Source organism: Empidonax traillii, unplaced genomic scaffold (assembly GCF_003031625.1).
Source record: "Empidonax traillii isolate 1590-97213 ecotype Southwest subspecies unplaced genomic scaffold, ASM303162v1 scaffold27:size3997909, whole genome shotgun sequence".
NCBI classification, from domain to species: Eukaryota; Metazoa; Chordata; class Aves; order Passeriformes; family Tyrannidae; genus Empidonax; species Empidonax traillii.
In genome coordinates this window covers 842,171-860,882 of record NW_020955220.1, presented here as the reverse complement: position 1 = coordinate 860,882, position 18,712 = coordinate 842,171, and the positions used below count along the sequence as shown (strand labels likewise).

General features: G+C 46.9%; 1 protein-coding gene across 2 annotated transcripts in view; it reads left to right on the top strand.

Moving 5' to 3' along the window:
* The window catches only part of FBXW4 (F-box and WD repeat domain containing 4), a 60,089-nt gene extending 42,591 nt beyond the window's left edge, over positions 1–17,498 (top strand). The window contains exons 6-9 of one of the 2 annotated variants that reach the window (XM_027907969.1): positions 2,408–2,473; positions 16,093–16,233; positions 16,379–16,520; positions 16,763–17,498. In XM_027907969.1, coding sequence (XP_027763770.1) covers positions 2,408–2,473; positions 16,093–16,233; positions 16,379–16,520; positions 16,763–16,879 — 466 coding nt within the window. In that variant the 3' untranslated portion in view covers positions 16,880–17,498. The remainder of the gene's footprint in view (positions 1–2,407; positions 2,474–16,092; positions 16,234–16,378; positions 16,521–16,762) is intronic. The other variant, XM_027907979.1, reaches the window with a different exon arrangement.
* The last annotated feature ends 1,214 nt before the right edge of the window (positions 17,499–18,712 follow it).

Below are 18,712 nucleotides of genomic sequence, written 5' to 3'. Positions count from 1 at the left end.
TTTCTTTTTGAGGGGTGGGGGGTAAGGACCGAGGAGGGAAAGCTGAAGTCCAGAACTGACAGCATGAGCGGGGATTAGACCTTGCTGTTCCTCCCACCTTTTTCTCCCTGTTGGTGTGCCTCCATGCTAATTTAGACCTGTGGCAACCATCAAAGCCTTGTGCATACCTTCTGCACAAAGGGGCCTGTCTCCCACATGAGGGTGTTCACTTCTGGTACAGAGTAAGTTTGTCCCCCAGAAAAAAAATCTTAAGCACCCAATTGCCTGCTTGACTGACTCCCTGACTGCTATTATGTTTCTAACCACGGTAATTTGCTTTAGTAGTTATTAATGGATTATGTTTGGGGAGGGGGGACAGAAGCCAACACCTAGCTTTTTACTGAGGGACTCCCTGACCAAAGAGCTGCTTTCCAGACATGGGGTTTGACTGATGAGCTGTCAAAGTGGGTGTCTTTTGCTTGTTTTCCTCTGAGATAGGAGATATTGGCAAAAAAGGAAGTGTTCCCTCTTGTCCTGCACTATGGTGTAGAGAAGGCAGGCGCTGGGGAGAAACCCTATTTCCAAAGATGAAATGCTGCACGCTTTCTTAATTTATCCTAGTGGCTGTTGCACAACAACAGGAATTGGCTTTTCCTTGGATTCAGACTTTGGTCAGGGACTTCTGTGGAGAAGAATAATATGTGCACCCTGCAGCATCGGTGAGCAGGGAGAGCTCAGTGCTACAGGTGCATTGGCCGATTGCATGTGCACTGCCAATGAACCTGGGATTTTGCATGTAAGACAGCATGGTTGGAGACACTTTGAAGCAGCTCTGGTGCTGTGGGACTTTCCTAGCCCCAAAGGGCAGCTAAGGGTCACAGGACTTGTGGACACCTCCAGGTATGTGAGTTTGGGTAGGAACTATAGAGCCAGCACAAAAGCAAGTTGTGGTAGCTGAAGCCCTTCCTAGGTTCCTGTAACTCTTTGAAATGGTTTGAAGTTATCTGCTTGCCTCTTCTGCAGAGTGTTTTGGCAGTGCTGCTTTGGCCTTATGATTTGGAGGAACTAATTGCTCAGCTAAAACACAGAGATAGGAGTAGAAGGAGTTCTGAGTTTTGGCCTTGTTTCCAAGTGGCCCTTCTCTGGCTTTGACAGAGTTGAGCCCGTGTTTACCCCTTGGCTGCTGAGTGCCTTGTTACACCAGCAGTAGTGGTTCTCACTGGATGCTTCTCACTGACTCACAGAAGTCAAAGGTGCTGCAAGAATCCATTCCTGGTGCAGTAGAGGCTTGGAGACACCTTGACTTCCAAAGGAATGCCGTAGATTATCAAAGAAATGTTTCAAAACTGCTCTAACTGCTATTTTTACAGACGTGACACTGTTTTCTTGTTTTGCTTTCATCTTTCAGCTGCCAGCCCTATGTCATAGAGCAAAAGATGTTTAGGCAAAGCATGGAGAAGGCTTTTATTTAAAGCAGGTTCCATTCCTGCATTTGTGCTATCCTTGTTATATTGACTTAAACATAGTTTTGGCAGTTTATTCTTGGATGCTGCAATAAATGTGGCTTTGTGAGAGGTCATTTATAGCTTACTTCGAAATCCTTGTAAGAGCTGCTTTCTCTTTTGGACTGAGGATAGGAGGTTGGCGCAAAACAAGCCGTGTGGTTTGGAAAGCCACAGCACCCACATTCCTGATGCCTAATTTTAAGGATGTGCTCCTGTCTTTTGAACTAGTCTGAAGCCAGTGGCTGTTAGGTGACCTCTGGAGCCAGCATACGCAGCAGGGACATAACATCGCCCAGAGGACTTTGGAACGGACACTGCTGGAGAGTGTGAGCTGAGCCAAATATTGCTGTAGGAGAGCTGTGCCGCCTCTAAGAGAAAGTGCTTGAGCACTGGGGAGGGCAACCTGATCCAGCTTTGAAATTGGCCCTGCTTTGAGCAGAGGCTGGACAGGAGACCTCTATTCTGTGATTCTCTAGGCCTGTAATGCTACAGCCAATTCATGATTGTGCTCAGAAGTTTCCAATAAACAGAAGAGAGATGTGAAGTAGGAAGTAACAGGGAATTTTCCATGGGGTCTTTGCAGCTTACAGCACTGATAGTGTATGAAACATGCTGAGTACTGTACTGACTTGTTTGAAGACGTCATTGCAATTTATGGCTCTTACTGTCAGGTTTTCCAACAAATATGTCTTTGTGTCCTGCAAATTCTCTGCAGTTGTGACCTGCTGCATCTGAGAACTCAGCTACTAACAGCTCTTTGCTGCTGCCTGTCCCTTGTGAAATGTTGTGGAACACACTGAGATAGTCTTGAAGCAGAATTGGAAGTCTGTCTTGTAAACTGTTTTTTGTCTTGCTCATGCACTGTTTCTTCAGAACATGAGGATTAGTAAGTGGTTTTTGTTTGCTTGTTTTTTTTTAAACAGCTCATTTGTGACGGGGACAGCCTGCTGTGGACACACCTCACCTCTGAGAATCTGGGACCTTGAGAGGTGAGTGAGCTTCCAGGTTACAGAAAGGGACTTGGTGAGAAAAGTGAATCACAATGCGAAATGCAATATTGGAAATGCTGTAAAATCATTCCTTTAGTTCCTGTAAGCAAGGGATGTTTAAACACAAGATTTGTGACAGAGCGGGGTACAGAACAAACTGGTATGGGAAGGTGTATTGTGCAGTGTGGTTCTGGTTCAATAGGGAGCAACTTGGCTTTTCTACTCGGCTTTTCCAGTTGATGGCACAGCCATCCTGGTTTCTTTCCATTACCCATGTCCAATCAGAATATACCCATTACACCTTCCTTCCCATCTGTCTCTGATGCCTCAGCCTGAGCCAGAGGGGTGAGGAAGGTGTTATCTATTCTCCCATTACCCAGTTCTCTGTGGTGCTCAGAAGCCAGAGGTAAAAAACACAGGCTCTACTCTGCAGGTCATCTTGTCTTGGCTGGCAATTCTGGTAGCTCAGAGAGGTGTGGGAAGGTTATCTGTGGAAGTGACTTAGGCATGTTGTCTTCTCTGTGTCGTAATAAGCACTGAGGAGGTTAATTGCTGTGGATTTGGGGCCTTTGAGTAGTTCCTTTTCGGGGAAGGTGCTGACCTTAGCAACTGGGGAAATGTTGATCTCAAATCTTGACGTGAGACTCAACTACCGACAAATTTGAAACTCTCAGCCTGGGGGTCTTTGTGTGGTGATGGACAGGTAGCAAATATTTGGCAGGATTATTGGAACAGCAGCTCAGCTTTCCAGGACTGGTATGCTCTGGGTAGGAGTGGCACAGCACAGATTATCCAAAGGAGTGCCGTCAGGATTGAGGTGAGCAATGTCAGAAAGGGCCTGAGGGGTGTCAGCAGAGCTGTATTTGGGGAAAGGAGGTAGAGGAGGGCTGGTGTAGGTCTCAGGGCAGGTCTGAGACCAAATGCCTTCTAATCTATAGTTTAAATAGATTAGATTGTCTAAGTCAACTGTATCAAATACAAATTTAAGCCACTTGTTTTTTCTCTGAAGTAACAAAATTACTTTGCATTGTGCAAAGGATAAGATAGAGGAGGAAAGAGGGCACCAGTGCGTTTAGCTATGGTGCGTGTTTCTTAGTGACCCAGTCCAACAGTGCCTTTGGAGTACACCAGAAGGATGGAACCTGTGCTGTGATACCCCTGCCCGTCAAGTCTTCTGGCTGTTCTTGAATAGAGGCATCTGCCAGCTGTGAGGAGATGGGCAACCCTCTCCCCCCTGCCCCAGCCTTTCTGACAGCCATTCCCAAGGAAGCCTGAAGAGATAATAAAGCTGTGTAGAAAATAGGATTAAGGTAATGAACAAGCACAACGGAGTTTGATCTTTCAATAACGTAAAAGCCTGAGTGACAGGCAAATAAAAAAGCCAAGGCAACCTAGGCCACTGGGCCTCTGTTGCAATGGCTGGAGTGTCAAACTTATTTTTCCCTCTTCACCTGTCACAGCTGGAATGCACCATGCCACTGGGTCTTTTCCTCTCCAGGGACCTCTGTGAGCTTGTAGACTCATCAGTGTGTGCAGGGCAGGAGACTGAATAGGGAGCATGACTGGGAAACTATCACATGAAACTTGATATGATCATTCATAGTGAGGGAGTACAGAACTATCCTTCCAGGTCTCCCCTCTCCATTAACTGTTCTTCTTCCTAGACGAGCTTTTGATCCATCTTCAAAGGCTCTAGTTGCTGCTAGAAGCAATCTTGTAGGGAATGCTCTCTCTTTTCCCTTTAGGCTTTTGCATGTTATCTCCGTGGTCAGACTCCAGAGGCAAGAACGTGGCATGAAAACTTGAAATCTTAGAGCCACCCAGGACTTAAAAACTCCTCCTGTGCCCTGTGTGTCCTAATAACATCTGGTAGACAGAGCCAAGCCCTCTGAGTTTGCTGCTTACCCCTTCCTTGCAGTCACAAAGGTCCAGAGGTTGACCCACAGAGGAGGAACATGGCAAGAACACAATCTTTAAGTGCAGAATGTGGGTAACTTCTGTCAAAAAAAAATATGCAAGGTAGAATGATGCTTAAGATGTGTTCTTTAAAACCACAGGATCATTAGCCCCACTGAGATGTTTAGTGCTGTCCACAATCAGTTCAGTTAGCTGGGTTTTCTCTGCATCAGGAAGTGTGTAAGTAACAGTGCAACAGTTTCTGTGCCATTCTCTTCTCTTGAGATAGGTGGTCTTTTTTCCCCAACAGCTGAGAGCTGGAACATGTTACAAAAGGATTTAAGGCTTAAATAACCTTTTGTGTACTGATCATCTTAGTTCCAGGCCAGATAAGTCCTTGGCTGGTGTTTGTAGCTGTTGGTCATGGTATGTTTCGTTTTTATGACCTTCGCTGTTCCCTGACCCTGGGGCAGCCATTCTCATCCCTCCAATAGGAAGGGGATAATATCTTCACCTGTAAATATGTCCTGTGCTTTGAAAAGGGCTTGGTTGGGTTTGGCATAGAGGAAATTTTTAGCGGGGAAAGGAAATGCCTCTTGCTGCATCCCACCCCCACAACTGTCTTTCATTTCTGACTCTGCTGAGATGATGTCGTTGGATCAAAGCCACAACAGGCAGCAACAAGCAATTGTCAAGGGGAGTCTAAAGCAGGGGAATGACTGCGTAATGCCAAGACAGTGTCTCTGATGGCTGGAATTCCAGATGCTGCTACACCTGGCCCTTTCTCCTGTAATGAAGGAGGATTTAGGGTTTTTTTCTTATGCTTTTGAAGCTGGCTAGGCACACCTCTGGAGGACATCTCTCATCCCACAGATGCTACGTTGTGCCATCTGATTGCTTCTAGATGTGGGGAAGTTGCTGTGCACTGATTCCCACTCAGGATCAAGGTTTGTGTGTGGAAGGCAGCTGTGAGTAACTTCACTGATTAGAGGCTTGCACGGAAAAGGAGAGCGATGAGCAGTGTGGGCCACTGGATACTAATCTGTGTCCTTGCATGAAGTATCAGGCCTTGCTGACTCCTTGGCCTCTTGCAAGTCCCCTTGCCTGTCTGTCAGTGAGGGATATGATGGCAGCTGCCCCTGTTACAGGTCAGGTACCTTTCTTTGCTCCCTTTTGCCTTTCTCTATTCTGACTTTCCTGTCTCATTTGCCAGTGTGAGTGTGTGGCTCAGCAGAATAGCCACTTTATGGCATGCAAGAGAAAAGGAAACTTTATTCAGATCTTCCTCTTATTTCTTTCTCTTTCTATCGCCTTTGGGAGTTTAAACTCCTTGGAAGAGGAGAGTGATGCACCACTGGGGACAGCTCCAAGGCCAGCATTTGTTGTTTGCCTGTGGAGAACTGTTGCTTCCCATCTTACTGGGGTGGTCTGCATGTCATTAGGTGACAAATGCCCCTGTCTCAAGGATCCTTCTCCATAAGGTAGGATACTCCAGAGGTCTCTGCAGCATCTCTTGGAGCTATTCTGTCAAGCCTAATGTTTGAAGTGGACCAGTGATCTGTCTGACGTTGTAGTCCTCATGCTCCAAACACTGTGAATGCACAAATCCTACAGTGTTCTTTCCTGCAACACAACATGACAGATGCAGAGCATGAGAGCTGTTGTGAAAACTGAACCAAAGTTAGCTGTGCCCTGCAAGCCACCCAGATCCTCTACCTTTTAAATATCCAGTCTTTGTCCAACTCCTCCCCCCTTTTGAAAGCATTTTTGGCAGAGTGGTTTTTGCTTCTTTTTTTTTTTTTTTTTTAAGAACCCTCTAATTTCTTGTTCAGTTTTTCTCCCTCTCCTGAGCCCTTTGAAAGTGGCTTTATGCCGTCACTGACACCAAACTGACACTTTGCGTTTCCCCACTTCTTATCCCTTTATGGCAACAGATGTTGAAATTTTGTATCCCTTTTATCTGTCCCTCTTTGCCCTCTTCCTGTAATTAGGTTTCCCTTGTTAGCAGTACAAAGTGGCCCGGTTTGCTGCCTGGCCTTTTGAGCCATTGTGTCTGAGCACATTTTTTTTCTCCTCTTTCGGAAGAGTTCCTTCCCCCTTAAGTAATAGGCAGGGTGTGGGCCAAAGCTGTGTCTTTTTCTTGTTTCTTTGTTCTCCATTTATCTCTGCCACCTTTTTCAAAGAGATGGTGGAAAAAAAAAAAATAGAGAGTGTGTGGAAGGGGAAGATACAGAGTTGCATTTCTTGACCGTCAGGCCCTCTGCTTTTCAGGTGTTCAAAGCAGGTGCTTTGATGTCTGTGAGTTTTGGGGAGGTGGGAGGTAAAGGATTCATGAGAGTGGATTGGGAGTGGATGAGAAGGGCGATTCAGGTGTATGGCTGGTGCCCTCAGCAGAGGGTTGGGAAAGAGTCTCAGAGTAGCCAGGAAGCTGCTGAGCGTGTTAGTAACCTGTTTGCCTGCAGTGCTATTGCACTGTGCTCCTTCTTTCCAAGAGCCAGCAGGAGCGTTACCATCATAGGCAGCTGGCTGAAGTTTGCAAACATGCTACTGCTTGATCTCTAGCATGTGCTTCCATGGGTTTCTTGCTGGGTCACATCTGTCTATGCCATGGTGTGGGGGGCAAGAATCGGTTGCTGTCTTTCAAATTCCAGTGTATGTTGATCTGCATCCATTCTGGGGACTCTTCAGAGCCCACTGAGTTAACGTGAGCAATTTTCAACAAGAAGGGAGAGGTTGAAAACTTGGGCTCCCTGTACTGTTCTGAAACAACAAGTGTAATTTGACAGTGGCAGTATATAGCACTGAACACCCTGGTCAGCTGATCACTACTGATGCTTTCATGTAGAATCTTGTCTTTCTTGACTGTATGTTCTGTCATGCTGAGATTTTTTGATTAAGTGGAAGTAGATGAGTGAAATGAGAATCTGCAGGTATGGGTCTTGGTTATAAACCTTGCTAAATGTTTTCAATAAAAGCTTTTAATCTAGAAGCTTGGCCCAAGATGCACAAGCAGACTTCTTAGCATTATGTTCTAAAATAAATTCTGTAGAAGAGCATTCTCTCCACAGCCTTGAACTCCCAGGTTTATACAGGATTGAGATCCTCTACATAACAAAAGGAACTGCTGGGTGAAGGGAGAAAATGGGTTCAGAACTGGAGCTGCTAGATTGAAAGGAAAGGTAACTGACTCCAAGAAGTGTGGGGAGTTCTGTTTCACCCAGGCATTTAAAATGGATTTATCCAGTCACAGAGAAGTGGTCGCATATGTCTGATAACAGGAGAGACAAGCAATAGCAAATATTATCCTGGTTCTGATAACAGTTTTACAGGATTTGGGGAGCAGAAGATTAATAATAGCATGCTGTAGATGTGGAATACTCTCTCCTGCCCTGCTTTTCTATAGATTCGTATGCCAGTCATCCTTTTTTTGCCAAGGGAACTCCTCTAGGTTTTGTGGGAAAGAGGCTCCCTACTCCTTTCAGGCTTGAGTTTCTTTCTCAGCATCTCTGTCTTGGCTGAACACAGTTTTAAATCACAACAACCAATCCAAATGTCCAACAGTGAGCTAAATGGCTTTCTGGGATGTGCTTATATCAGGTGAGTGCAAATGTGTGCCTTCTACTGCTTCCATTTGCTGCAGTAGGATGATCCACAGGTGGTTGCCCTTCCTCAAGTGGCTGCTCACTCACTTTTCCTTGAGGTTCTCTTCCTTCTTTTTTGTGCTGTTTCCCCAACCTATCCACAGATTTCCTTGGTTACTCATTTTAAAGCATCATGTAAGTGGTATTACCACTTATATGTCTTTCTTCCTGAAATTCAAAGGAAAAAGGGTTAGTGAAGTGACAGACTGTCATAAGGGAATTTTTGTCTTCAGGCAAACCCTTTCTTGGCCTGTTCATATTAAATCAGGAACAACAACTGTCTTTGGATTTCTAAACTGGTCCGTGGGAACCATTCTCACTGATGTGAGGTAGACAGAATGAAGAGTTTGGATGTAGATCTGTGGAAAGGGAAAAACAGGTCCATCTTCAAACTGGCGATCTCACTCGTGACTTGAGCAGCAAGACTAATGCAAACAAGTCTCCTGTCTTTGGGAATAAATTAATCATTTGATAAGGCAGAAGGAAATTTCTACCCCAGTTCTGCAGTTTTGAAATGCAGGTTTTGATTCACTTGCTCTCTGAGACCTTGAGGCAGGACACCATGCCTATGGCCTGAGCCAGTTCTGGAGAAAGCTTGCTGCTGCAGGGAGCCTCTTAAGTGGTGGTCTCTTGGATGACTGTCCCTTTTAGAAGATGCTGTGTTCAGAGCTCAGTCTTGTCTGTGCTACATATTCCCATGGTATGCATATGTTCTCAAAACCTGTTGGGGGCTTGTGGTTCTTTACTGATTTCTGTTTAGAGTTTGTTTTATGACACTGTGTTTCTGAACTCGCTCACATAAACTGGGCATTTTCTGCTTTCCTTTTGTTAAGAGGGCTCTGATGCTTCTTAACGTAAATGTAAGACCATTGTAAGAGGAAGAACACGCAGGTGTTTACCATACCTCCCCATGGCAGTCTTGGCCCTGTTTCACTACAGAGAAGCACGGGGCCAGCTCCTGCCCTTTGGATGTGTGCATGTCCAGGGCATGCTGTGGCCTTTGCACTCTTGTTGAGGTGTATTTATGACAACTTTACAAGTCCCTGAACAATCAGAGAGCGTGGGTGGGGGCTGGACACTCCAAGCGCATCAATCAGTTTCATCCCTCTGAGCCAAAGCAAAAGTAATCTTTATTTTTTCCTGGGTTGAGAGAGAATCAACAGAGGCAAGAGAGAAGAATGGGAAGGAGTGAATGAGGAACCCCCTCTGCCACTGGCTAGTGGTAGCTCATTTAAACAGATGGCTTTGTTTTGATTTGGACTCTCCATTTTTTTTGTCTCCCCACTAAAGGAGACCTGCAGAGTTCTGTCCAGAAAGGGAGCAATACAGCCGCCTGTTCCCACACAAGTGGGGCGAAAGGCGAGAGGCTTTGAGAATTCCCTGCTTCTTTTCCTCGCCTCCCTCTTTTTCTCTTCCTCCAAGAAATCACAGTTTGAGAGAATTCCCCCCTACTCCTCCCGTTGGAAAGAAAGACAGAGAAGACATTCTTGACATTCTTTGCAGAGAAAAGGGGTTAAATGTCTGAATTTGGGGGTCACCATGTTATACAAATTGCAATCTAATCGTTTTTACAAGAACACACGTGTGCTAAGAAAAGGAGCCATGGACAAGAAAAAAAAGGGGATAGACAACCTTTTTTGTCCTATCTTCTTTTTTTTTCCCGCCCAAGGTTTTGGACTATTGTCATGTCCTGTCTCTCTCCCCTCCTCACCCCCGAGAGGGAGAACATTGGTTTTATAGTTAAATTGGTTCGTAAAGCAGAAGGGCTTGGTGCCATTTCTGTTTGTTTTCCCAAATAAAAGCCCCAGCAGGGTCTCTTTTGCACCGTTGTGGCTTTATTTGAAGAAACTGGCTTTTTCCCATAGCCCAGCGTGTCAGTTTATCCTCTGAACTTAACCTTACGGGAACCCGAACAACAAAAACTCACAGGGTCCCAGAGTTGGAAAGGTAAAGAAATTGTATCTTTTTATTGGACCATTTAAAACGTGTGTGGGCCAATTCAGAGAAAGCAGAAGAAAAGAAGGCAAAACTCCCTCTTCTGTCTCTCCCCCAACACAGTCTCAGACCGTCGTTGGTGTCATTACCCCCTATTGCCTCGAGTCCCTCCAGTTGCATTGAAGAAATAAAGAGAGGCATTTCTCCTGAAAATCACTTATAACAGCATCTCTGAGCCGTTTTTGAGGTGCTCCCTCAAAATTCTCCAAGCCACTCCCACACCTCCCTGCAGGAATTAGTAGCCGTCTAAATGCAGGGGTAGGATAACTCTATGAAGAATAACTTTGCCAAGGATCTGTGCTTCCTCTTCTGTACATTACAGATGTTGTTTGATCATGCCTTTCTCTTCTTAGCATAAGTTGCTGCGTCCTGTCACTGCCTCAGCTGCTGTTGCTTAGCATCTGGAAGAGATGACAGCTCAGCTCCTCTCTTTGGTTTTGGTGTGCTCTCCAGATTGGTTGACAGAAATTGTGCAAATGCTGTACCCCAGATAGTTGTTTTTAAATGGATTTGATTTGTTTTCTTTTCTCTGTTGGATACTCAGATCAAATATCCCAGTGTTTTGAACTTTTTACACATTTTTTTTTGAAAGTATATGCTTCCCACCTGTCTTATAACAAGTAGTTATTGGGGCTAAAATATTGGTTTAGAGCTCTGTTTGGTTTCTGAATAGTCATCTGCTTAATGTGCAATGGATTACCCTTTTTGATGGATGATCACGGTTCACAGACGAGGTTTCCAGAGCAAATGACCATGTCCTCAATTTTGCACATCTGTTTTCAGCAGATGTTCTGAATTCAGCAGCTTCCTATAATTTGCATATTTGTATAATATCAATTCTAGTGAATCGGGGTCACCAGAAAGGGAGGGTAGGGAGAGAAGTGTTTATTGTTTCATCTGAGCTTTTGGAGTGTAGTTCTTGTGTATTGGGTAGAGCTGGGCAAGAACTGCAGCAAATGGGCAGGGTACAGGGAGGCAGGTGCAGACTTTGTTTGGACTCCCAACCATCAGGAAAATCCTGAGCTTTTACAGTCACACAAATGATCATAGTGGCTTGGGAGGCTGTATGTGACTTCTAACTTTGTGACAGCAACATTCCAGGATTATCTGGAAACTAACCATCTGGGCACTGCCATGACTGATCCTATTTTGTCTCCATACCAGTCAACTGAGAAGGAATAGAACTTTAAGCTGTTTTTAAAAAGAAGAAGAAGAACTTAAAGAAACCAGCTTGCATCTTCCCTTCCTTAGTAGTTCACCTTGCTTCCAGATTTTAGAAGGCTTCTGTCTTCTGGAGGTATCAGGATAGCAATGCTCACATCTAGATTTCCAGCATGGAAAGGAAAGAATGAAATGTGGAAATCCTGAAAAAAATAGCTTTTTTTTAAAAGTAATTTCATTAAGTCTTGTTTTCTGAAGAACATGGAAATTGATGGAGATAAATCAAAGGATTCTCTATAGTGTCTGAACCAAATGGCTTTCATTTTTGGACTCTTCAGTTTGATACATTTCCCAGGCACACGGACTTTGTTTTAACGTTTTAGTCTATCAGCAAGGAGTCCAGAGCCTGGTACCAACAGCTTTCCTGTGCTAGGGACAAAATGGGCCACTGGATTTCCTCTGGCTCTGATCCTTGTGAGCTGGTACCAGAGTACTGCCAATATTATTTTGGTGTGTATAGATGCTTAACAGGAAGTAGGAAGAATTAGGAATATCTGTGAGACTCCTCAGTGCTGGAGGCCTACTTTAGGCACTGCATTGGCCCAGGTGGTTTGTGGTTAAAGTGCTGAAACAGAGAGCTCTGGCTCTAGACTGGTCTCTCCAGGAAACCTGCACTGTCACATTTGTGATTCTGCCTCACAGAGCTCCACTGGTGCAGAGGTGTTTCTGTTGGTGCCACCCAGCACTGGGACTGAACCTGAGCACTGTCTGGCCAAGGTTGTTCAGGACAGAAAACAAGCAAAGCTCCCACCGTACACACGGGCAACTACCTGGCTTGCCTGGAAAGGGCCTGAGAGAGAAACAGCCTCTACTTGCTGCTGCTGATAGGCCATGGCATGGTGGGGAGGTGCTGTGAACATTCAATGCTTGGTCTTCACAGGTGCTTCCTGACTAATCTTCATGTCCCCTAACAAGGAGGGGGCCTCTGAAGGGCTGAGGATCAGCCACCTGGGTTTTGAAAGGTGTTTGGAAGAAAAAGGGACCACAAAGGAAAGGAGAAGGCTGTTCCCTGCTGTGTTTGGCCAATGCTGTTGATCTCTGTGAGCTGATAAACAAGGTTCAAGATAGTGGTGGCATCTCTTTCTGTCCCTCATGGAGTAGGTATCTTCTGTCCATTTAGGCTGTTAGAAACCACTGGTGATGTGCTGATGTAGCTGCTGCTTTTCTGTTGCCCATTCATGGGTTATCTTGATCCTTTATGTGTTATTAAGGATTAGCTGTGGATTTTGCTCCCTAGGAAGTGAAAAACATTGGGATCTGGGGTTTGAGGGCAGGGAGTATTTGGGATAACAAAGACTGGACAATTTATGGGCACTAACTTGTGATCCCAAGACTGGAAGAGTCGTGGTGGCAAAGAGTTACCTTCTCAGCATGGGCTCAGCATGGCTGTGCATGCTGCTGGCACATAGAGCTGGTCTGATGTGGTGGGAGCTGGTCCAGAGACACCTTAAGCTGCTGAAAAAAGGGGGAAATACTAATCACGTTCTGCTTCTTTATCACCTTAAGTGTGTCCATGCTAGAACACTTGAGTGTTTTGGTTTGTATGCCCTGTATGGCACTGCAGGGTTTTCCCCTGGTGTCAGATGGTAAGTGCTTCCCTGTAGCCATTATACCTTGTTTCTGTGAACTGCCGAGGGCTGCTGCTGTATCCAAGGGCTGCACTTCCCAGCTGAGAGCTGGTTTGGGTGACCTGTTCTTGGGGCAGGAGAAGTGAACAAATCAACAAACCAGCAATGCAAGGTTTACTTTGCTGCAGTAACATGCAAGTATCTGTGCTCCTTCCCTGCCTACATAGAAGAGCTAATCCATTTTTTCCTCCCCTTTTTTTTTTTTTTTTCCCCTTTTCTTTAATTTTTGTTGCCTGGGATGGAAAGAGAAGTGCAGTGGAGGTAGGAAAACTGGTGTAATTCTGCTGGGATGCTTAGGGTACCGCTAAATGTGAGGTGTGGAGACATGGAGGATCACTTGGAGTGAGGCACCTGGATGCTGTTTAGTGCTGCACAGGAAGTTCTGAAAGCAGGAATCCAGACTCTCTGGTTTCTCCTGTCCCTGTGATGCTGAAATTTTTCACTTAGAGACATCACCGGGCCTCCATTAAAAATTGCTACTATCTTGCAGTGCTGCAGACTGAAATCAGATCTGAGGGATGGAAAACTTGCTTTAGTGTGGCCAGGTGTGCCCTGAGTGTGATGAGTGCTTATTTAGAGGTGGGAGTTGTGAGGAGGTCTGCTGTGACCCATTTCAAGAGAAGAGGAAGAGGGCTGGTCCTAGTGAGTAAAATATCCCTGAACATGCTTTTATATCCTGCTACTTTTCCTTAGCACACTCCCTGAGCTCACTTAGTCCTTTACATATTAAAGTTGTATTAGAAGGGAAAATAGTGGAAAGGAACTAACAGAGGCAGATGTCAGCTAGCAGGATGTTCACCAGATGTTGATGGGCTGTGTGGCCCACCTGCAGCTGCCTGTCCTGATTTCCTCTCCTGAAGTGCCACATGCTCGGAACACCAGACCAGGGGCTACCCTGCAAAGCCCGAAAAAGCAGCAGAATGCCAAAGTGGGGAGAGAGGGGTCCAAGCTGCTGGTGCTGCCTAGGGTTTGCTGGGGTAGCTCATCTGCTGTGAATAACTCTTTGCTCCTGCATGAGCAACTGGCAGAGGACTCTGCCAGTTGAGCAGTCTGGCCCCTTATGCTACTTATAGGTAGTCCAAGGATTCTTGTCTGGGAGAACAGCTGACTCCTCCTCATAACTCTGTTGCATTGTCTTGCAGCTCTGGGCCACACATATAACTCACAGGATGAAGAAGGTTTTGCAGAAGACTTGAGAAGGGCTGTATGCATGTCCATCTGTCCTGCTGGCTTTGCAGAGCGGCAGGTGGAGGGGATCTGTGTGCTTGGAGGGACAGGAGAGTGCCAGAGCTCAGAGATACCCATACATGTCTCACTTCATGGTGGATATGAGGACCTATCTGTGCCAACCAAGCCCCACAGCTCTTGCTCATGGCGCTGAGACTGTGAGTGCTTCAACCTCTTAACCCACAGACAGGTGCAGAGTTGGTGCTGGGTTGGTTTGCAAGGAACCTTCCAAGGGTTAATGTATTGTGAGAAGGTTGCAAAGGGCTGAAGCCTGGAATCCCCTCGATCCCTTGCCTGGAGAAACACAAAGTCCAATAAGCCAGCACCCCTGGATTCGTGTTGGGGGGGATTAATTCATGCACTTGATGTTAAAGCTTGTCCGAGAGGTTTCATGGGGGGGCCATTGCTAGGGCTGGTTGGCTCTCTAAATGGTTGCTAGGGCCCTGGCATCAAGGGCCAATGTAGCTGCCCACAGCCACGGTCACGGAGGGAATTACACAGCCACAAAGAAATTGTTATTCTACATAATCTGCTCTTTGGAGAGTGACTGTGGGGAAACAGGCTGGCCCCAGCATGCCGCCAGCTCTGTGATCATAGAAGCGTGCTGGCTGCAAAGATCGGCCAGGGCTCGCCTTCTGATCTGGGGACACCAGGGCTCGAGGCGCTAATCTGCTTTATCAGCGATTTCTCTCTCCTGACACAAAGGTGTTTACTTGTTTTAACATCTCCCAGGACTCTATTTCTCCTTTTGTGTGGTCTTTATCCCCCGACGAGGGCTTTAGCCCAGATTACAGACAGAATTAAGGCATTTGGCGATGTGCCTCAGAACTGTGTGATGCTGGATCAAGGAGCAGAAAGTAACAAAATAATGGAGGGAGATGCTGGGAGTGACCCCACTGCGGGATCCGTGCCGTCGGCTTTCAGGATTGCTTCATTGTCCTGAGAACCAAGAGCCTGTTGGAGAGGGGTGGCCGTGCGGCAGGGTTTGAAAAGCAGGTGCTTCAAGTTTTATTGTGTCCAGCATTTTTGATGTAGAGGGTGTGAGGAGGAGGAGAAGGAAGAAAAGGAGGGCTTGCAATAGGTAGCCATTTCAAGCAGCTGGGTAGATTGTCCGCTCCATTCCCAAGAGTCTATCATGGCTGGGTGTTGCTGGCTGCTGGGGCAGGTGCACTGACACTGGAAATGGGCTCAAGGTTTTTCTTGTGGTCTGGCAGGGTGGGCCCTCACCAGGCACCATCCACATGGTGAGCTGCTGGTTCTGCACATGAACAAGCAACAGAGCGATACCCCCACAAAGCATCCAGCACAGAGCTTCATGGAGATCTTGCTTTTGCTCTTTCACTGCAAGCAAGGAATTTTGGAAGGACGAAAGGGTCATAAAACCCCAAACATCTAGCCTTTGGAAGGTCATCTCCAGAGCCACCTTGGGGTGGCTGCTCTTCACCTGTTGCATTCAGCCCCAGATATTATGTTTGCAGAATGCAGTGTAACTAGAGGGGGTTGATGAGAGCAGCTATGGCAGACTGGGTCGGGAGAGTCTGATTTGCCTGTGGATCTGAGCTGTGTGTCTAAGATGCAGGGAAATACCCCAGTGGGCAGTATTTTGAAGGATAGAATATGGGATGGGATTGACCAGGTAAGTGGCTTCTGCAGATTATCTGTGGTTTAACTAAGCTGAGAACTGTCTTCTATAGAAATGGAGCCCCATAATTCAGAATACTGGTCACTTCTCCCAAGGAAAATGATCCCATTCTGCTGGGGGTCAGCTGTCCCCGTTCCTTGCCTCTTTCTCTTAGAGCTGCGACTCCAACTGGTCACCCTTTATGCCAGTTAGTGGCCCAACCAGTAGCAGAAGCTGGTGGTAGGAGAGGAAAACTGTGCAGGCATTTGTATTCTGTTGAATCACAGAAATGAAATCTAGAAGACTTCTTTGATACTGTCTCTGCTCTGGCCAGCTGAATTGGAAGGGCTTTTTGCTCTGAATGACTCTCCCTGTTGTGTTTCATTGCAGTGGTCAGCTGTTGACCTGTTTAGGGACCGACTTCCACCGTGGAGCTGGAGTCCTTGATGTCTTCTACGAAACACCCTCCCTTCTCCTTTCTTGTGGGTATGACACCTACATCCGCTACTGGGACATACGGACCAGCACTAGGTGAGCCAACCCTGCTGCCATCTGAGGCCCTTGTGAGGCTCCTGTGCTTTCCTTGTGCAGTGTCTGGGAACTCAATTAGCTCTTTCAGGCATATTGGGTGGAGGAGTAGAGCCTCAGTCCACTCTGGTTTGTGTTGTCTTTGCAGGAAGTGTGTCCAGGAGTGGGAAGAGCCCCATGACAGTGCCCTGTACTGCATAAGGAGTGATAAGAACCATATGATTGCCAGTGGCTCTTCTTACTATGGCGTGGTGCGCCTCTGGGACAAGCGACAGACTCAGTGCCTGCAGGTGAGTGCTGGCTGGAGGCTGGGCAGCAGCAGAGGTTCTCTGGCAGCTCAATGCCCATGTCTCTTTGCAAAAAGAGAGAGGGACTGCTGGGCAGTCCTTGGGGTGAGCCTTCTGTGGGGAACCTAACCTATACATGCAGAGAAAACGTTTCCCTCAGGCATCTCAGCCTTGGGTCTGTAACACTGGCTGAAGTCTTTAGGCTTACCTCTTCTCTGAAAGGTGATTCTCTCGGTTTCTTGCAGAGCTTTCACCTGTCTTCACCCACCAGCAGCCCAGTATACTGCCTCCGTTTCAGTACCACCCACCTGTATGCTGCCCTGGCATCAGCACTGCACGCCCTGGACTTCACGGCCCCCTGAAGGGCACCACAGCTGCTTCTGGTCACCCCAACTCAGCAGAGCTGACACTCGGCTCAGGGAATTGCAGGGCAGGAGAGGTGAGAATGGCCCACAAGGCTTCTGAACGGACTTTTTTTCCTGCCAGAAGGCTACAATGAATACTGCACAAAAGGGCCAAACTTTTTCAACCTCACCTGCCTGTTAGTGGAAATAAAAGGCCAACTGTCCTCTACCCTTTTTATTTTGTGCAAGTTAGGGTTTGTTTTATTAACTGTGTTACTTTTTTTTCCTTTTTTTTTTTTTTTCCCCTCCTGCTTTTCCTATGGATACAGTCTTTGGGGGGCAAGATGAGCCAAGATGCCCTATCAGAGCCATTTGAAGCAAGCCTAGGCTGTGTGTGGGGTGGACTGATTTGATGGGAAGGAAAGGTGCCTGGACTGGGGCCCACCTTTCTCCTGCACTTTCTCTCCTGACAACTGCTTGTGTTGTCCTTCACAGCCAAGAGTAAAAATTGAGCTAAAAGGCAGAGCCAGCCCTGCTTTCAGTGTATGCCTCCCCAGGCTGGCCATTAGGTCAGGCTGTGTACTTGACAGGGCTGAAATGGTCATGTTTTGCTAAATAAAACTGAAGGGAAACAAAAGAGATGTATGTTTTGTTTCAAGTTCCAAAGGGGCTGTGATATTACCTGCTGATTGCAGGGACCTGGCTGGGTAGGGGAGTTTGAGTAGGTTAGAAGCTGTCTGCATGTCTGATAGAGCTCTCTCCCTGGCTAGACCCTGTGACACTGCTGCACTGGAGGCAGTTCCTGGGATCTTGGATCTCCTGTCCCTTTTCAAACAAGAATTCAAAAAGTAGAATCTGTGACTCATTTGCTGCCTGCATAATGAAGCAGCAAAACAGACTAGTGCAAACACCTGGATGTGATTTACTGGGATCCTGTAAACACATTCAAGTGGGCTCTGCTCCTTTTTGTGTCATCCTTTGGAACCCAACGAGGGTCTCTGAACAACTATAGCTTCCAGTGTGCTCTGTGCTGTCTGGATGGGTGTGGATGAAAGTGCTGTGGGTGAATGCAGTGGTGTCTGGGATCTGGCCCTCCCTGGGGAAGGAGGTGCATGAACCCTACTTGGCTCTGAGTTTGGGTATCCTGGCTAGGTAAAGGAGAGGTTTGTATCACAAACTAGGAGCAGTTCTATGGTGAGGCACTTAGCATGGTGCTTTGTTAGAACTCAGTAGCTTGATTTGCACTGTCAAGAGGCTGATCTTCCCTTGTGATGCACAACAATTGGAGGGGGAATGTTTGCTGGAGCCCTGTGCTCTAAGGAGTTTTTGTGGTTTGAAAGCAGCCCCATTCGGGGGAGCTATGCTAGGAGCCCATGAGCAGCTCACTTAAGTTAGGGTTTGTTTGGGTAGCAACTGTTCAAGTGTGGACTGGGATGGAACAACATTCAGAAATCTAAGCACAGGGGTGGTTGTTGGAGGGGAGCTGGAAAGGAGCAGCATTGTTTGGCTTGTTCCAGTGCAGTGAGGTTTGCAATGGGCCATGTTTGTGCCTTCACAGAAGAGTGGGCTACTGCTGTTCCTGAGCTGGCCAGTGGCCCGGCCACTTCTTCCCCCTCTGCGATGCAAATGAAGGCAGCAGCTGCCTTTCGGTTCCTGCACAGTCATGTCACGTGCATGGTGAGGCAGCAGCTGTTTCATAGGCTGTGCCCACTCAGGTCTAAGCACTGGTGCTGTTTGCAGAGATACCAGGGTCACCAGAGCATCCTTCTCACTGCACGGAGGACCTGCACAGCCGTACAGGAGGGAGTTGCTTCCAAGCACATCCCAGGCAGGTAAAGGGTGTGAGGAGGG